Source organism: Stegostoma tigrinum, chromosome 24, assembly GCF_030684315.1.
Source record: "Stegostoma tigrinum isolate sSteTig4 chromosome 24, sSteTig4.hap1, whole genome shotgun sequence".
NCBI lineage: Eukaryota > Metazoa > Chordata > Chondrichthyes > Orectolobiformes > Stegostomatidae > Stegostoma > Stegostoma tigrinum.
Window position 1 is genome coordinate 5,695,476 of NC_081377.1, and position 21,196 is coordinate 5,716,671.

At 41.4% G+C, this 21,196-nt stretch overlaps 1 protein-coding gene across 2 annotated transcripts in view; it reads right to left on the minus strand.

Moving 5' to 3' along the window:
• Nucleotides 1-21,196, minus strand: part of LOC125465154 (PHD finger protein 3-like) — a 44,296-nt gene that overhangs the window by 10,170 nt on the left and 12,930 nt on the right. For both annotated transcript variants that reach the window (XM_048558357.2, XM_048558358.2), the window contains exons 3-5: nt 13,188-13,299; nt 10,739-10,828; nt 3,498-3,693 (exon numbers count right to left, since the gene is read on the minus strand). In XM_048558357.2, coding sequence (XP_048414314.2) covers nt 3,498-3,693; nt 10,739-10,828; nt 13,188-13,299 — 398 coding nt within the window. The remainder of the gene's footprint in view (nt 1-3,497; nt 3,694-10,738; nt 10,829-13,187; nt 13,300-21,196) is intronic.

The window sequence follows — 21,196 nt, forward strand, 5'->3', positions numbered from 1 at the left end:
GTTAATAGAATGCATCCGCAATAATTTCCTTGAAAAATATGTAACGGAACCTACGAGTGAGCAAGCTATCCTAGATCTAGTCCTGTGTAATGAGACAGGAATAATTAATGATCTCACAGTTAGGAATCCTCTCGGAAGGAGAGATCACAGTATGATCTAATTTAAAATAGAGATGGAGCTTGAGATGGTTAAATCCAGTACCTATGTCCTGTGCTTAAACAAAGGTGACTATGAAGGAATGAGGGAAGAGTTAGCTAAGGTAGAATGGGAGCAAAAACTTTATGGTGGGTCAATTGAGAACAATGGAGGACTTTCAAAACAATTTTTCAGTGTTCAGCAGAAGTATATTCCAGTGATAAGGAAGAACTGTAGCAAAAGAGACAGCCAGCCATGGATGTCTAAGGAAATAAGGAAAAGTATCAGACTGAAAAAAAAACACATGCAAAAAGGCAGAGTAGTGGGAAACTAGTAGACAGGGAAATCTTTAAAGGCCAACAGAAAGCCACAAAAAAGTTATAAAGTGAAGTAAGATGGATTATGAGAGTAAACTAGCTCAGAATATAAAAACAGGCAGCAAAAGTTTCTGTAAATATGTAAATCGTAGAAGAGTGGTGAAGGTAAACATTGGTCCTTTAGAGGATGAGAAGGCCAATTTAATAACTGGGAATGAGGAAATAGCCAAGACATTAAACAGTTATTTCGTGTCGGTCTTCACAGTGGAAGACACAAATAACATGCCGAAAACTAATGGCAAGAAGGTTATAGCAGGTGAGGACCTAGAAACTATTATCACTAAGGAGTCAGCCCCATTAGCTTGCCCAGCACTAAAAGGTAGACAAGTCTCCTGGCCCTGATGAACTGCATCCCAGGGTACTAAAAGAGGTGATGGGGGAAATAGCAAATGCACTAGTAATTATTTACCAAAATTCACTGGACTCTGGGGTGGTTCCCGCAGATTGGAAAACAGCCAATGTGATGCCACTGTTTGAAAAAGGAAGTAGACAAAAAGCATGTAACTATCGGCCAGTTAGCCTAACTTTGGTAGTGGGGAAAATGCTTGAATCTATCATTAAGGAAGAAATAGCAAGACATGTGCATATAAATTGTCCTACTGGAAACACCCAGCCTGGGTTCATGAAGGGTATGTCATGTTTAACTAATCTGGTGGAATTCTTTGAGGACATTACTTGCATGGTGGACAATGGGGAACCTGTGGATGTAGTGTACCTGGATTTCCAGAAGGCATTTGACAAGGTGCCATGCCAAAGGCTGCTCCATTAGATAGAGGATTGGTTGACCAGTAGAAAGCAAAGAATAGGAGTAAATGGGTGTTTTTCTGGTTGGTGGTCAGTAGCTAGTGGTGTGCCTCAGGGATCAGTGTTCGTACGGTAATTGTTTACAATTTAGTGAGTTTTGAGAAGATTTATAGCTCCATCAACAAACACGTTGATTTGGAGCCAATCTAACATCCCCTGAGAAAAAGAACAGGAAATGGCATCACCAACCAAAGGAAACCTAACCAGATAAATAGAAAGCGGGACATAACACCAGCGCTTCGTCGGAGGCTCACTGATGATGTTACCTAGAATGGTGACGAAACGTCTGAAAACTAACCTTCCAGCTCAGCGAGCAAACTCACATCCTGTTTACAATTTACATAGATGATTTGGAACTGGGGACTAAGTATGGTATGTCAAAATTTTCAGATGAGACTAAGGTGAGTGGTAGAGCGAAGTGTGTAGAAGACATTGAAAGTCTGCAGAGAGATACAGATAGTCTAAGTGAGTGGGCAAAGGTCCGGCAGATGGATTACAACGTTGATAAGTGTGAGGTCATCCATTTTGGTAGGAATAACAGGAAAATGGACTATGTTTTAAATGGTAAAAAATTGCAGCACGCTGGTGTGCAGAGGGACTTGGCTGTCCTTGTGCATGAATCGCTCAAAGGAGGATTGCAGGTGCAACAGGTAATTAAAAAGGCAAATGGAATTTTGTCTACCATTGCGAGAAGGATGGAGTTTAAAAACAGGGAGGCTATGCTGCAGCTTTCTAGAGACCTGGTGAGGCCACAGCCAAAGTACCACGTACAGTTTTGGTCTCGTTACTTGAGAAGAGATATACTAGCACTGGAGGGGGTGCAGAGGAGATTCACTCAGTTGATTCCAGAGTTGAGAGGGTTGGATTATGAGGAGACACTGAGTAGACTGGGATTATACTCATTGGAACTCAGAAGAATGAGGGAGATTTTATAGAAACATATAAGATTATGAAGGGAATAGATAAGGTGGAGGCACGGAGGTTGTTTCCACTAGCAGGTGAAACTAGGACTAGAGGGCATTGCCTCAAAATAAAGGGGAGCAGATATAGGACTGAGGTCAGGAGGAACTTCTTCACCCAAAGGGTTGTCAATCTGTGGAATTCCCTGTCCAGTGAAGCGGTTGAAGCTACCTCACTGAATGTTTTTTTTTAAGGCAAGGCTAGATAAATTTTTGAACAGTAAAGAAATTAAGGGTTATGGTGAATGGGTGGGTAAGTGGAGCTGAGTATCAAAAAGATCAGCCATGATCTTATTAAATGGCAGGGCAGACTCGAGGGGCCAGATGGCCTACTCCTGCTCTTAGTTCTTATGGCTCAGAAAAAAATCAGTTCACTCCAACAACCTCAGTCATAATAAAGGTTAAAATGAGTTGGGAAAAGATGATGTAACTGGGTCATTTTAACATGAGAACAGTGTGAGGGAATCTTAACAGCTGCAACATTACAAAAATGAAAATCGGTGATAAATAACTGTGACAACATGAAAACGTGAGTGGGTAACAGTCCTGCCTCTTATTTAAATGGTCATGTGTTTAAGTTTCACATCAGAAACTTCAGCACATAACTTAGGCTGACCCCTCAATGCAGTACAGCTCTGTTAGAGGGTGTCTTTCAGATGAAATGTCAATGACTTATGCTAATTACTGTCTCAGGTAAATGGTAAAGCTTATATGACATTATTTTCAAGAACACAGGGGTTCTCTCTAGTAGCCAGCTCAATATTTGTTCCTCAACAAACATCAATGAAACAGGTTATCTGGTCATTTAACTTTGCCAGTTGTGAGCTCATTGCTCTGCACAAAATGGTTGCCACTCTAAAATGCTTGGGTAGTCCTATTAAAAGAGCTATATTAATGCAAGATAACAAGGTGTGGAGCTAGATGAACACAGCTGGCCAAGGTGCATCTCAGGAGCAGGAAAGCTGATGTTTCGGGCTTAGACCCTAAATCAGAACGTCTTCCGCCTAAGATGCTGCTTGGCCTGCTGTGTTCATCCAGGTTCACACCTTGTTATCTCAGATTCTCCAGCATCTGCAGTTTCTATTATCTCTATATAGACACAAGTTTGTTTTTCTTCATGAAAAATGTAAGAAATATCCAGTTCTACATCTCAGGCATGTTACATTTAGAATGCTCCGAAATCCCAGTGGTACCCATGTTTCAATTCAATATATTTTCTTACCTGGACCACTGAGAGGTGGCAATCTGGATGGAATTTTCTGTAACGCAGGAAGAGGTATGAGATATATGCTCTTAAGTGACTTCTGCTCAAGTACCACAGCACCATACCTCTGCCGGCTATTTAAATACGAGTAGTACAAGGTGTAAGGGCAAACATCTCCACTCGTAGCAGGTTTGAAACGTACAATGCATATTTCCTAGAGGACAAGAGACATTAGAAAAATATCACTAAATCACTTACAAAACAGCAGCACATTTTGTAATTTCCCTCAAAAGGAACACAGGAAGATAAGGAAGAAGAATAGGTCATTCAACCTCTCCATTTTACTGTGTCATTCAATTAGGCCATGGATGACTTGCACTTTAACTTAATTCACCTATATGTATCATAAATCCTTTGATAGTCAAATGAAAAATCTTTCAAGCTCACTGTGGAGACCTTCAATGAACTAAGTATCCACATTCTTTCTGGGACAGTGTTCTAGATTTCTCTCACATTTTGTAATTGGGCACATTATACAAATGAATGAGTTCGAGTTGGTTTCTGATTGTTGCTACCTTTTAAAGTGAATCAGCTTGGGTTTTGACGAAGATTCTCTTCTACCATGTGTGCCCACTTCAATCACAGGGCGTAATTACTATTCCAAAGTGGAGTAAGTAGTCTTAAAGACAAACAATGTGCTTTAACATTAGCCTGGGGCCATCAGTGGAGGCATCAGGTTCAGAATTATGAAATGCAATTTTAGCTCAAAAATTGAAGTGAATTACTAAGTAAGAAATTAATTAACAACATGGTTATGTTGCTAGGAACATTTGAGACTAGGATCTGAAGTCATTTAGAGAAAAGCTAGATGCTGCAGTGGAACTTGGTTCTAGAATGGCAACATTATCAATGAGGTCAAATGGAACAAAGTCCAAAGAGCAAGCCTCATTTAAATCCAGCTTGAGAATCAATTCTAATTTTACTGAACATTTATTCATTCATTGTGAGGACTGCACAATTCAAATGGAAAACTTAGCATGTCTGGTGTCCTTGCTTTGCTCATTGCGATTTTAATTTGACATGCTAACAGTTTGCTGTTTCCTTCTCAATTTATTAAAAAGAGAGATTCAGGTCATAGAACAGAAAAAAATGGCTCTTGAAACTTTACTACCTCAAACTGGGCATGAAAAGGCAACAGTTGATTAACCTCCGAAACAAAATCAAATTCCCCTTCAATCCATCTCCCTATTTATAAGGAGCCGTCAGAGATGCAGGATTGAACACTTCAAGTAATCCGGCTCCTCTAGCACTGATGTTTGCTGAAAGGATCTCCAAAAAAGTATCCAAGAATCCAGAATTCTAACAGGTTAGGTATGAATGCTACAGATATGACATTCAAGAGTCTCTCTCTATCTCCAGGAAGCTACTGAATTTATATCTGCAGTCAAATTTTGGCTGATGTCCTTATTTGAAACAAAAAATATATAATTAAAGCTCAATATGTCAATAGGTAACGTGGCGTTATAATCTGTGGCTGTGGCAATACCCAGCATATCTCCCTGGCCTTCAATGCTACTCTATTACTACCACAGAAAAATCTGTGTCTTAGGTCTGAATGTTCGTTGAGAATCTTTGGAACTACTTGCCACACACAATTGTGCAGCAAGAGTCTTTATGCATATTTAAAGCGAAGGTAGATTCTTGACCAGTACGGGGCTCAAGGGTTAAGGGAAAAGGCAGGGAAGTGGACATGAAGAACTTTGGACCAGCCAAGATCCTACTGAATGGTGGAGCAGACTCAAGGGGCCAAATGGCCTATTCCTGTTAATTTTTAATGGATTTATGGGCCGGGTGTTGTTGAAAGGATGTTCCTATTATGGGAAACTCTATAACTAGGGATCATAGTTTTAAAATAAGCGTTCATCCATTTATAACAGATGACTAGACTTTTTTTTCTCTCAGAGGGTTAAGAATCTTCGGAATTCCCTTCCACAAAGGGGAGTGGATGCAGAATCTTTAATATCTTTAAGGTAGAAGTAGATAGATTCTTGATTAGGAAGACAATTAAATATTTCTGTGGGCAAGCACGAATGTAGAGTTGAGGTTAAAATCAGATCAGCCCTGATCTTACTGAATGAAGGAGCAGGCCCAAAAGACTGAGAGCCTTTGTCTCATTCTTCAGCATCTGTTTCAAATTCTCCCAAAGGAAGTAGCTTTTCCATATCTACACTATTCAAATTCTTTTAACATTTTAAACACCTCAATCAGGTTACCCCTCAATGTACCGTATACAAAAGAATACATATCAGGTTATCTAATCGCTTCTCATAATTAAACCTAATCCAAGTATCATTTGGGTGAACTTGTATCACATAAAACTCCAATACCTTTCCTGAATGGTTCCAGGGGCAAGAAGCTTCCTGAAAGTATGGTGGATGCAGGTTCAATTGAGACATTTGAGCCCAACATTTAATTTGCATCTTTTGGATTTTTGTTTGTAGTGTATGTGTATGTGTATGTGTATGTGTATGTGTGCATTCTATGCATACTCATATAAATGATTTGCTTACTTGATTCAAATTCTTTGCTCTTCTAGCATTTCTAGTTCCTCACCTGATATGTATTCTTTTGTATACGGTACATTGAGGGGTAACCTGATTGAGGTGTTTAAAATGTTAAAAGAATATATTATAATTAATCTTTCTGATATAGACGCCAGAGGCTGAGGTATGATCTTATAGAAGCTTATAAAATCACAACAGGCATGGATAGGGTGAATAGTCAAGATCTTTTCTCCAGGGTATGGGAGTCCAAAACTAGAGGGCATAGGTTTAACGATAGAGAGGAAAGATTTTAAAAAGACATAGGGCCAACTTTTCATGCAGATGCCTTTTAAATGTTGTAATTGTACCAGTGTGTATGGAATGAACTGTCAGAGGAACTGGTGGAGACTGGCGCAATTACAACATTTAAAAGGCATCAGGATATCTATATGACTAGGAAGGATTTAGAGGGATATGGGTCAAATGCTGGAAAATGGAACTAGAGTAATTTAGGATAAAAGTGTGGAAACAGGCCATTCAGCCCAACAAGTCCACAGTGACTGTCTGAAGAGCCCCCACCCAGACCCACCCCCCTACCCTATCACTGCAACCCTCCATTTCCCATGGTTAACACAGCTAACCTTCACATCCCTGAACTCTATGGGTAATATAGTATGGCCAATTCACCTAACTTGCAAATCTTTCGACTGTAGGAGAAAACTGGAGCAAGCAGTGGAAGCCCACACAGACATAGGGAGAATGTGCAAACTCCACAACGTCAGTCACCCAAGGGTGGAATCAAACCCAGGTCCTTGGCACTGTGAGGCATCACTGCTAATCATTGAGCCACTGTGCCACATAAAAGAACTTGCTTGGACCTGTTATGACTCACTTCCAGCAGCAGCAGGAGTTGAACCTAGACTTTCTGACTCAGAGATAGGGACACTGCTACTGCACCAATACATTCATATTTGCTATAGTCATCCATTTACTCTTCAAACCCAATGTCATTATTGAATGAAATGTTTTCTTCAACAATTTATTCATGTAACAACATAAAGTACATACCAACTGTGTCAAACATGAAAAGCCATTGCTAAGGCTCGGGAGTAATACTAGTCAATAGTTAATGTTTGGGTGACACGCACCTGGATTGTAGGCAAGTCTCCAACACTAAGAAACAGCGACAAGGAATTGGTAACAAAAATCTGAAGGTAAGTATACTCAGTCAATCCTGTTTAATCCAGAACGCTCTATCATTTAGAATTCTCAACCATCCAAACGTTTATCAAGGGCTGACTTACAGCAGTCCAATTTCCATTTGTTAAAAAAGAAGTCTTGTGCTGTAACTTTGGCAGTTATGATGTGGAGGTGCCTGTGTTGGACTGAGATGGACAAGGTCAGGTGACAAAGGGAATACGCTCCGAAAACTTGTGTTTTTAAATAAACCTGTTGGACTATAATCTGTGCCATGTGATAATCTGTGCCATGTGATTTCTAACTTTGATATTTAAGCAAGGGAGCACAGCAGCTTTGTAATGTTCTTTTTTTCTTGAAAACTGACAACATTTCTTTTGTCAAGGTAGAAACACTTCCCAAAATGAGCAACTGAAGGTCAGAACCTTCCTCAGCTTTTTCATTCCTTCAATATTTACTCTGCTATTTACATAACCTAGAATCAGATCCCCTCTGTATTAACAGCTATGTGGCTTTCTCAGTCTCTCTGATTCACACAGGTTACTGTCGTACGGCATCCTCTTTATTAAATGTGTTGACCCAATCTTCATTGCAATCTCTTAATCTACTTTCTACTCGCTCCCTTGGTGAAAAGGAATTTAAAGGGTCACTTCATCCAGTCTTAGCACCATAAAATAAGGTTCACTCAGTCTTTCATCTGTGATAACTCTTTAAAAGCATTATTCAGTTAGTGATTCTCTTGGCTCTTGCCCCGATAGCCACTCAATTTTCTCCACTCAACATATTTATCCAAATCCCCTTATCATGTCACCACTGAATCTGCTTCCACCATCCTTTCAGGTATTGAATAACCCAAATAAAGTCTCCTCACACCATTGGTTTTTTTGCTAATTAACTCAAATTTGTCCCCTCTGGTAACACTTCACTCTGAGTATTCACCTATGTCAGTCCCACTTCCTGCAAATGTACATTTTACAACAGCAATTCACTTCTGATTAGTATTTCATGGTTCCCAAGAGTAGCAGTGCCTGCTTCAGTGTTTACACAGTTTAAACTTCACCATAGATCCGAGAGGATCTTAGGGCTTTTCTCTCATTAGAGATGGACAACTGGTGGTGATCTAACCTGAGGATCACTGCAGGTCAGGCAAGGGCTAAGGTTGAAAAGGCAGGATTTTTATAGGAATGTCATCCAGTGCAGGAACTGAATCTATGAATTGGCACCACTATGCATTGCAAATCAGCCATCCAGCCAACTAACCTAACCAAAAGGTCTGTTTCCACGCTGTGCAGCTCCATGACAATGACTCTACATCGATGGTCCGACACTTGCCTACATTAACCTCCATTTGTAGAATCCTAAAGTGTGGAAACAGGCCATCTGGCCCAACAAGACCACAGTGACCTGCTCTTTACCATAGATGCACAATCATAATACAAGTCTATTCCCCACCAGGAGGGTCTTAGGGCTCTCCGCTTCTTCCTGGAGCAAAGGCCTGAACCATCCCCATCCACCACCACCCTCCTCCCTTTGGCGAAGCTTGTCCTCACCCTCAACAACTTCTCTTTCAACTGTTCTCATTTTCTTCAGGTAAGAGGGGTTGCGGTGGGTACCCGCATGGGCCTTAGTTATGCCTGTCTCTTCGTGGGGTACATGGAACATTCCTTGTTCCAGTCCTATTCCGGCCCCCACCCACAACTCTTCCTCTGATACACATATTATTATTGGTGCTGCTTCCCTCTCTCATCTGGAACTGGAAAACTTCATCAATATCGTCTCTAATTTCCACCCTTACCTCACCTTCATCTGGTCTGTCTCTGACTCCTCCCTTCCCTTCCTCAACATTTCTGTTTCCATTTCTGGGTATAGACTAGCCACTAGTATCCATTACAAACAAAGTGACTCCCACAGATACCTGGACTGTATATCCTCACACCCCACTTCCTGTGAAGACTCCAACCCATTCTCTCAGTTCTTCTTCTCTGTCGCATATGTTCAGATGAGGCCAACTTCGACAAGCAAGCCTCCGAAATGCCAACTTCTTCCTCAAATGAGAATTCCCCAGCTCAGTTGTCATCAGGGCCCTCACAGCCAGGTCCAATCCATCTCCTATACTTCCGCCCTCACCCCTTCTCTTCCTTCCTGCAAAGTGATAGGGTTCCCCTTATCCTCACCTACCATCCCACCAGCATCCACATCCAGAAGATCATCAGACGCCAGTTCTGCCACATCCAGCAAGATGCCACCACCAGACACATATGTCCCTTCCCTCCCTTGTCCGCCTTCCGCAGGGACCATTCCCTCCGGGATACCTTGGTCCAAACTTCCTTCATCCTGAACACCTCCCAACAACCCTGCCGCTGTAACCGGCGAAGATGCATGACCTACCCATTTACCTCCTCCCTCCCCTTCACTTCACCTGTACTTCCCAGAATCTAGTCTACAACATTTGCTGCTCACAATGTGGTCTCCTCTACATTGGGGAAACTAAGAATAGACTTGGTGACTGCTTTGCAGAACATCTACATTCTACTCACAAAAAAGACCCTGAGCTACCTGTTGTCTGCTACTTAAATGCACCACTCTGTTCCCTGGCCAACATCTGTGTCTCTGGGTTGCTGCAGTGTTCTAGTGAAGCCCCAACGCAAGTTGGAGGAACAACGCCTCATTTTCCACTTGGGGACCCTACAGCCCTCCGTATTCAATATTGAGTTCAATAATTTTAGGGCCTAAACTCTCCCATGTCCCAGCGACGCGACCCGATCCGATCCAATCCGAACCGACCCCACGACCAAAATCCCCGCACCCCCCAACCATCCCTGGCCTTGTTACCACATAGCCTGCCATTATACACCCCCTGTTGTTAGTCACTAAGAGTCCCTTAACAGCTATTCACCCTCCCAGCCTGATCATTAACAACTCCTTTGTCTGTCCAACTGTCTTTCTCAATCTTTGGGCTCTGTCCTCTCATTTACTCCCTAACCCACCCACCTCCCTATTTTCTGCATATAAACTGACGTTTTCTCAGCCACCATCAGTTCTGAGGAAGGGTCATTGGTCCCGAAATGTTAACTCTGTTTTCTCCTTCACAGATGCTGCCAGACCTGCTGAGCTTTTCCAGCAACTTTGTTTTTGTAACCTAACCAAACCTTTCACAAAGTATACATTTATTAAAGGGAATAATTCCACCCCTCTGAAACAGTACAGTGGTATATTCCTCATTATAAGCTACTGTACATGTATAGCATACATATGAATGGAGGCAATTCAACCACGATAAGTACTGCACAGCTTGTGTTCGCTCCTGTTTCTAGGCAGTACACACTGGGATAAAATAAAGCAATTCAGTCCTGTCTGATACTGTATGATTTGTATGTTTCTCAGCATGAATTCTTGTTTGAATACACTACGCAACAGGTAAAAAGACACAATTCATTCATTCTTGGTACTGACACACCGTTTGCGCATAATCAATGACACTTACAATCACAGCACTGAGTTTTACAGGTCAAAAATTACCTTTCTCCCAGAACAGCACAACCTGTTTACAGAATCCCAAATTGGTTCAGGCAGAACACACTTTCCAACAGTGATGGTAGTGGATAAAGCCTAGTAAAAAGAGAGCAGCAATAGTTAGGGACAGGATTGTAATCTCTGTAGATACAATAAATGGGCCAGAAATAGAAGAAGCCCATCACTTAGGGACCAATGTTAGCTCCCTAACCCAGTAAGATTAGTGCATTAGACAGGTTATAATCAGGTAAAAATCACTTGATGAAACTGTACTGATACTGGAGTTGGCCAAGTTTCCCACTGCAGGCAATGAGGTTTGCATTTAACTGCAAAGGTTTCAACATAGTATGGGGAAGTCCTGGCAGATGTCAATGACACCAATCACAGTACAGCAGCTACAAGTTAGGATAAGTAAAAGATTTGGTTATTTAGAGCAGGGAAAATCATTGTCTCTATTCCATCCTCCAGCATTTAACTTGCATCTAAACCCATTCCTTCAGGTCTCTTGCTGCTACCAACTATCCCTTCAATTCCTACTGTTCTAAGAAGAGGATCTAACAAAACTTAGGTTGGAACTCAAGAAACCTTATTCAAATGAGATGTAGCCCACCCTTCCAAAATTCCCAGGTACATCTCCATAAAAAAGTCAAAATCACAGGCTGGAGAATTCTGCAGCCATTGGCCATATCACCTGGTTTAAAGGTTGGGTTTGAACCTGCCCGCACAATGGCCAGGTCACCCAAACTAATTTTATGGGTGTCAGCTCTTTAGCCCCAGCAGCATCAAAGGGAATGGTGGCTCTTCTTGAGATTGCAGGATTGTCCCCCTTCAGGATTATTACTGGAGGTTAGTGGGTGAGGGAGAGGGAGTTTCATCAGGCACTGGAAGAGCTGGGGCTGGTGAAAGGGGGCTGTTATTTGGAAGACCAAACAGCATGTGACAAAAGTTAGTACCATGTGGAGAAAAACTAGGTTTCCACCAGAATAGACAAACCCCTTCCAGCCTGAAGGCTGCCAGGGCTCACCTTGTCACATGCCCTCTCAACTCCTGCCATTCACAAAATAACTGCTGCAGCAGTCAGAGAACTTAAATGGCTATTAATGGTCAATAATTTGGCCAAAAGAGCAAGGAGCCTACACAACGGCCTCTTCTAACACCAATGAAATCCCTACAGAGGCTGGAAGCAATGAATTGAAATGAACCTGGTATTGCAATCAATTTCACCCCACCTCCACTGCTGCTAATTCCACTCACACAAGAATTGGCAAGAACTCAAGGATCAATGAATTGAAATGAGGACTGAATTGAATGCTGGGAATATGCTATGCAGTGTACAGGGCAAAAGAAGCGCTGCTTTTAATATCCTTTATCAGCATCCAAAAGTTGCTGAGTTTTCTTCTTTTGTCTCCTAACCAGAGAAATTGTGATTGTTTTAACTGTTTTTACTAATTAAATAAGTGAGGCTAGATTGACATGGCAGAAATACAAGCGTGTATCTGAGTGTCAGGTCAGTGGTCCAATATGTTCCAGAGATCAAGTCATCATCAGAGACCCAATTTAACAAGTAACTGCTCATTTTTGGGCAGCACGAGGCACTGCCATGATCTGATGGTGAATGATTCACTTACAGAGGACAAAGTCCAGCAGGTGCCTAGAGACAACTCCCTGGCAGGAGAATACAACCCCCACAATGAAGCCACCTGGTCTCAACCCACTGGCCACACTCCTACAAATGAAATGGCATGGAACAATGGGCCTTAGCCGCATCTACAGATCATTCTGAGACCTGGGAGCTGTGTCAAGAGTTTATTTTCTAAAAATGTAAACCTCTTCAGAGGGCACTTCAAGATAGAAGTGTCCTCACAGCCTCGACCTTTAGGTGCCAGGGCTGCCATCCACCATAGGCTCCAGGTTTCTGTTAGGGCCTGCAAGCTCAGGAATGCCATTCCTAATTGGACAGCGGACTCAGATGTGCCAATGAGGAAGTCATCTCCCAGAAGATCACGTTTACAGCAAGTTCAATGTGGGAGACTGGAAATGCTTACAAGACAAAATGCAAACCTCAACTATTTTAGAAAGTCATAAGGTTCCATTAAAGAGAGAGAAGCAAAGAGACAGACAGACAGAGATAGGCAGAGTGATAACTAAAAGTAGAGGGTTAGAGTTGGGTTAGGTTCCGGACTGGGATTGGGATTGGGATTGGGATTGAGACGTTTGTAATTGCACAAGGCATACAAAGAATCATAATAATGAAAATATGCAAGCAAATATTTCCAGTTGACAAAACTCACACAGTGCTCCATACTTTTTAGATTATCCGGATCACTTTTTGAACCTTTTTAACTCTCCATGATTTGTAATTGTCAGCATAAGCCCGAACTCTTAAGTCATCAAGTCAAGTGTAAGATAGTACAACATGCAAACTATATCACCCTGTAACTTCAATGGTCTGTACCTCTGTGAGATGATCCGTGCGACCAAGCACAGGATATGCTTTCACCAAGAACCGTTTCATGTTTAACACCTGGATAAATCCCTTCCAAACAACATGGGTCTGAGGATGAAATCTATAGTAATAATACATATTTTTTAAATAAACATAAATTGTTTGCTCTTCAAGTATTATGTCAAGGCACGGGGTGTTAATTGTTTAAAACATTTAAAAGCTTACTTGGTACTAAACCACAATCGCTCGTCCCAAATTTTTAAATGTTTCTCTGTTAAGGTTCTGAAAAGCTCTTGCACATTCCAGGATCTTGTTTGTGCCTAATCTGTTTGTGTTAGTGCAGCAGTAGCAATGGTTAATCTGTTGTATATATTGGTGGCTGTCCTAGACTGGAGGTGCTCCATCACCTCATCCCAGAAACAGTGACGCGCACAGGACATTTTTTTGTGAGAAAGAACATTAAGAAGATTGTCTGAGAGAGGACTTCTATTGTAAAAGTATGGAGTCAGTATATAAAATATTTTTCTAACAAGAGACCAGAACTGAAGGTGATAAATATTAGATGGTGAATAATATGTTTGGTAGAGAATTCATGAGAAAATTTCTTTACTCAAAAAACAGTGAAAATATAGAAATGGCTATCATATCAGTTTTTAATTCTATTCTCTACCTGGAACTAAAAGGGTGGCACGGTAGCTCAGTGGTCAGCACTGCTGCCTCACAGCGCCAGGGACCTGAGTTCTGTGTGGGGTTTGCACATTTTCCTTGTGTCTGCATGGGTTTCCTCCGGGTGCTCTGATTTCCTCCCACAGTCCAAAGATGTGCAGGCTAGGTGGATTGGCCATGCTAAATTGCTAAATCTGTTTAGATGAGCAAGTGAAAAAGCAGAAGCACACATTGATAGGTTTAAATGAAGATGGGGAGGATTGTGTGAAGTATAAACATCAGCATGGATCTGGTGGAACAAATGGCTTGATTCAGTACTGCAAATACGATGTCAAAACTTCAATTTTGTAAGTTGAATCTATATTCCAGGGGCTAAGGTGAAGAGCAAACTCCTAAGACACGTGCAGGATGTTGCTGTTTAAACAAAACCTTTTCCCTTTAAAACATGCTGTAGCAGTTTAGAGTACTCCAAGAACATCTATACTAAAGATTAGATGCTGTGCAAATTTCCCTTTATTTATGTGCCTTGATCCTAATTTGAGAAATGAAGCCATCATTGCACCTGACACCAGCAAATCCAGGCCTGCAGCACAGTTCATTATTGCGAAAAGAAAAGAATAAGTAGACGACTGTCGCATGTATTCAGATCCTTTGCAGGCACGAATAGGAGGATGGTTGTGCACAACATGTGTGGCCTAACCAGCAGTCTTCTGAGTGGCCAAGAATGCCCACTGCCATTAAAAAGATTCCGGTAACAGTGGAAGTACAGAGTGAAGGGCTGACTGCACTGAGGGACAAGTACAAACCTTTCTATAACTTAGTAATACTGTCAATCTCTCACTCATAATTCCACATGGTCAGAATTATTATCCAATAATTCCTTCCAGTTCAATGTCTCCCCCTATTCAGAAGCTGAAACAGATGTGTCTGCCTCTGATGAATAACATCACAAAATCTAGACACTGCATCAGTTTTTAATTCTATTCTCTACCTGGAACAAAAAGGGCGGCACGGTAGCTCAGTGGTCAGCACTGCTGCATCACAGCGCCAGGGACCTGGGTTCTGTGTGGGGTTTGCACATTTTCCTTGTGTCTGCATGGGTTTCCTTCGGGTGCTCTGATTTCCTCCCACAGTCCAAAGATGTGCAGGCTAGGTGGATTGGCCATGCTAAATTGCCCATAGTGTCCAGGGATGTTTAGGTTAGGTGGGTTAGACATGGGCAATTGCAGACGTAGGGGAATGAGTCAGGGTGGGATGCACTTCGGAGGGGCGATGTGGACTAGTTCGATTGAATGGCCTGTTCTCACACTGTAGGGATTCTATTGAAATAAAGCTGGAATTTATCAGTCACATATCTTTGCTGCAAGTACATGTCTAATCACAGATTCACAGCTGTCATATTAGCTTCTAGAATAGAAAGTTTCCCAACATCTAAACTTAATTCAAAGTTTATTTACTACTACAGGGTTTCAAATTTAAATCAGGTAGGTCGAATCCTATCTCCACAACCCAACTGCAGAGATGTCACAAAAGCAATACTGCGCTGTTTTAAGTTGGTAGAGTTCCCTTTAATTGAGCTACAAACACATGACCTAATTTACGTCCTAGCCTAATTTGATACAAATGATACAATGATGCTTGTTCAGCAATCCCTAGCCAGTTAGCTTAAGGGATCAGCCAAGTCAGACAATACAAATAAACCATGTGGTACAGTTAGCTCAGATGCGTGCATGACTTCTTTTGAATTTAATAGAATTATGAAGTGTATTAATAAATTTTCATCAATACATGTCTAAACATTTACCAGATAAAGGTATAGCTTCATAGACCAGAGGGCAGCTCATGCAGTTCCTACATTTGAAATAACAGATAGCAGCAGCCCTGGGAATTAATTATAGGCCCATTCGCTTAACTAAGATCAGAAAATAACGAAATCTCTTCGAAAGGGGAATAGAATGCCATTTAGAAATGAAAAGTATAAGAAGGAATAGTCAAGGTGGATTTCAGAATGGAAAATCTTGCTAAACCAGCTTTAGTGGAATCTTGAGGAGATGACCCATCTTAATACTGCAGACATAATATATCTGAATTTACAAAAGGACTTCAATAAGATGCTCCCTAATAATTTTAAAAGGTCAAATAATGTAGAGTTAGGAACAAGTGACAGAATGCGTTGCTAGTTGATTTCATGACAGAAAGCAGAGAACGGGAGTGAATGATAGTTCATAAGAGTGGCAAGAGGACTGACAAAGAACAATGCTGGGACCACTATGTTCACTATTTAAACGAGTAACTTGGACTGTGGAACCAAAGAAGCAATTTCTGAACTTGCAGATTTTGCGAAATTAGATGGAACAATTAATATTGATGAGGACTGCACCAAATTATGGGAGGAAGTTAGTAAACCTGCAGTGCAGGTAAATAATATTCAGGCAGATAAATGTGGAGGCAATATATTTTCATAGGAAGAACAAGGAGGTTACTTGTAATATGGAAATTGCAAGTCCAGGTGAATAAGGGAACAAAAGGGATCGAGTATAAACCCCTCAAATTATTTAAATCCAGATAGCCACTTGGTGAAAGAAGAAAGCTGGGGCAGGCAGTCCTTACTTGGAACAGATGTATACAATGTGAAACAGTACAGGTACAGACGATCTCACTGTTGTACTGAAATAAAATGTGGATTTTTTTTTTAACCAAATCAACCCGTGATTTGGACGTGATATCACACTCCTCTATGACCATCACAACCTCAGAAGAACCTTGAACTCTGGCCCAGAGAGAGAGAGAGGGACATTTGTGAATCTAGGGTCAGGGAGGGGGGCGCGGGGAATGAAAGTGAAGGACAGAGATCATGCACTGAATCTGTGGAACTCAATATTGAATCCTAGAGACTGTAAATGCCTAAGTGGCAAATGAGGTGCTTTCCTTCTGCTTGCATTCAGTTTTTGGGGCACTGTAATTGGCCCGGGACAGAAATGTTAGCTCAGGAGCAAGGTAGTTTAATGAAATGGCAAGCAACTGGGATGTTGGCGTCATTCCTAAAGATAGTGCAGAGGTTCTCCGCAAAGCAGCCACGAAGTTTGTGTTTGGTATTGACAATGGAAAAGAGACCACATCGTGAGAAGGAAAAACAGCAGACTAGATTTAAAAAGAAAGTAAAATAAAATGTGGCTTCACCTGTAACGTGTGTACAGGGCCTTGGACAGTGAAGAGCAAAAAGGTGAAAGGAGAATCTTCCACCTTCTGCGATTGCATGGGAAGGAGCAAGAAGGGATTGTGGTAAGGAAGTGTTAGAATTGATAGAGGAGTGGACCAGGGTGTCTCAAAGGGATTATCGCCTGCGGAATGCTGACACTGGATGGGCAGGAGAGATGTTTTTGGCAGTGGCATCCTGGTGGAGGTAGTGAAATTAGTGGAGGATAATCCTATGAAATAAAGCAACTTGTGGAGTGAAAAATGAGAAGAGGAACCCTACTGTTATTCTGTGAGGGAGGGGAAGGATGCTGGCAGAAGTGTGGAATTTAGATCATACACAGCTGAGGGTCCTGTCAACCACACTGTGGGAAATCCTCAGGTGAGGGAAAAAGACACAACAGATGCACTTCAGTAGAAAGTGACAGCGTCAGAACAGATGTGATGGAGATACTGGAAGAATAGACAGGGAGCAAAGAAACAATCGGCTGATTATCCCCCACCAAGTGGTGAATCAGTTCTCCTACATGTAGAACACCATTTAGAGTCCTAGGGTCATAAAAGTTGTACATAACAGAGACAGACCCTTCAATCCAACTTGTCCATGCCGACCAGATATCCTAAATTAATCTAGTTCTATTTGCCTGCATTTGGCCCATATCCCTCTAAACCCTTCCAACTGTACCTTTTAAATGATGTTGTAATTGTAGCAGCCTCCACAACTTCCTATGGCAGCACATTCCATACACGCACCACCGTCTGCATGAAAGGTCCCTTTTAAATATTTCGCCTCTCACCTTAAACCTATGGCATCTAGTTTTGGACTCCCCTACCCTGGGTATTCTTCCCCGGGTAGGGGTGTCCAAAACTTCTCGCTTGGGGGATGCAATGAGAACTGCAAAAGCACAGAATGTACCTTGGTAAAGGTCAGGAACCTGCATTACCAAGAGTGGTGTGGTAGTGACTGAGTTGGTCGAGTCCTAAGTGATATAGTTACTGGACTAGGCCCGCGGCAGATGACGAGGAACCAAATGAAGATAATGTACCTGACCTCACCCTCACAGATCTACCTGTAGCAGATGCATCTGTGCATGGTAGTATCAGAAAGAGTTCGTGCACAGTCTTTAGGGACACAAAGTGCCATTTTCATACTGAGGGCGTCCTCAGTGTTGTGTGGCGTTGTTACCATACTGAATGGCTACAGTGGATAATCACTGTTAGCCAAAATTGTAGTCCAACATGATCTGCAGCCTCGGGGCATATAAGACATAACACCTGCTCTGTCTTTGTCACTTAACCCGAGGATTAACCTTGATTCAATGAAGGCAGCAGGAAGGCACAACAGGAGCAGCACCAGGCATACCTAAAAATGGGGTGATAATACAAACTACTTGCCAAACAACATAAGTTTAAAGTGATAGATAAAAATAACAATCCCACAACAAATGGTTCAGAATGTCTTGCCCTATTCAATCATGAACGATTATGGACAACTGAACAACCCATGGAAGAGGTAGTTTCACAAACATCCAAATCCTCCATGAGGAGCAAGCCCAGCACATCCATGCAAGAGAACAAGGTCGAAATATCTGCAACAATCTTCAGCCAGACACGCCAAGCAGGTGATCCATCTCAGCCTCCTCCGTCTGTCCCCAGCATCATTAATGCCAGCCTTCAGCCAATTCAATTTATATCACATTAAATCAAGAACCAGGTAAGGCAATAGTACCAAAGACTTGTGCTCCAAACCTGTGATGCCCCTGGCCAAGCTGTTCTCATACAGTTACAACACACCTGACAATTTGGAAAACTGCCCATGTTTATCCTGTCCACAAAAAAACTGGACAAATCTAACCCAGCCAGTTACTGTCCTATCAACCTACTCTCAGTTATCAATAAAGTGATGGAGAGGGTCATTAACAGTGTCATCAAGCAGCAGTTTCTCAACAATAACCTTTTCACTGATACTCAGTTTGAATACGACCAGATCCACTCAGCTCCTGACTTCATTCCATCATAACATAAAAGAGCTGAACACAAGAAAGGAAGGGAAGGTTACTGCCCTTAACATTAAGGTCATATTTGACTGAGTGTGACATCATGGATAGATTGACAGTAAAACAACAAGTTAGAACTTAAAGTTTCAAATTCAGTTTGAGAGAGACCAACTTGGGTCTCAAACCAATGATCTCAAATTAAGTAAGGATAATTGTACAGTTATGAAGAAAGAGGTGTCTAGAGCAGACTGCGAAAATAGACTAAGGAGAAAGTCAGTCGATGATAAGTTGTACGCACTTTAGCACATATTTCATCATTCTCAGAAAAATGTATTCTGGTCAAAAAGTACTCGATGGAAATGTATGAATCGCCCATGGTTATTAAGGGAATCAAGACTACCAAAATCTAAGGCATTCGAAAGACGACAAGTTGTGGCAGGCCAAAGAATTGAGAATCTTGTACAAACCAGCAGAAGAGTAGTAAGATAATAACGAGGGAGAAAACTGCTTATGGAAATAAATTGGCAAGAAATACAGAAACAGTAAATGCTTCTACAGATGTGAAAAGAATAGCTAAAGTCAGTGTTGACACTTAGAAGATGCAACTAGGGAATTCAAAATGAGGAACAGGTAAATGCCAGACAATTTCAACCAATATTACACGTTGGTCTTCGCTACGGATGACACAGAAAGTACCCCAATGATAACTGGTAAGCAAGATACCAATTGAAAGAAACATTTTGCAACAGTCTTTATCACAGGGACAAAGTACCTCAAAAACCAATGGGAGTAACGGCAGACAAGTTGCTAGGACCTGATGGCCTCGATTCAATGGTTTTAAAGTCAATGGCTGCAGAAATATTGGTGGCTTTGGTCAAAATATTCCAGGCGTCACTCAATTCCAGGAGGGTTCCAGCTGATTGGAAAATTGCTAATGTTATTCCCTTGTTCAAGATGGGAGAGAGACAGAAAGCAAGAAACTATATGCCAGTCAACTTAACGTTGTGTTGGAAAATGTCAGAATCAATTATTATAGGTGAAATAGCAAGACATGTAGAAAAGCTTAATGCAATCAGGGTCAACATAGTTTTGAGAAAGGGAAATCACATATGACAAATTTTCTGGAGTTCTTTGAAGATACAACAGGCAGAGTTAAGAAAGGGAACGGTAAATGTAGTGTTTTTGGATTTCCAGAAGGCGTTCAATAAGATGCCTCACAACAGGTATTTGTACAAAATTGAACCTTAGCGTACTGTGTAATCTATCAGTGTGGATTGAGGATTGTTAACACACAGAAGATGGAGTCAGGATTCACAGGGTTTAATTTTAAAAGGCTGTAAAGACATGACTAGTGGAGTGTCCTATTGCCTGCATTATTTGCTATCTGTAGTAATGATTCAGATGAGAGGCCAGAGTATGATTTGATTTTGAAGAACAGATGAAAGGAATTGTTGTGATGAGGACATGAGAAATCTGCATGGGGATAGGTTGAATGAGTACGTGGATGCCACCCAAACATTACCACACTATCCTGACTTGGAAATATATCATCATTCCTTTACTATTGCTGGATCCAAATCCTGGAACTCCCTCTCCAACTGCACTTATTGATGTACCTGATATGGATGTACTTTAGGAGTTCAAGATGGCAGCGCACCACTACATTCTCAACAGCAATTATCGATGGGCAAAAATGCTGGCTTAACCTTTCCTATAACTCAACAAAAATAATTCTCAAATGTTATTTTCAGTAAAAGATATCTCACTGAAAAATACTACTCTTTGATGCATTATTAAAGCTATAGATTAATTTGGTTACTTTCTATCTTCCTGCTCTATCTCTTTGGGCAGTTTCAGATATACCTCTTTCTGAAAGTCATCTTCATGCAGAAATGCCATTTTTTTATGTCAATTCATCCATACTTGCATGACTATGCGGCCTAAAGAGCTAAAAGGATTTTCAGGATAATTCTTGGTGCAGTGAAATAATCCACTCTAAAATTGCTTTTACCCAGTCACTTCTCAAAGCCTTAAGCCTCTTATGCTTGAAGTTTCAGCAGCAAGCACCCTTTCTACATAATCCATCTTTGCCACAGAACTGGGTGATCCCTATGTAGTACTTTAGAATAAACTCCAAATTATTTCCAATTACCTAGCTTT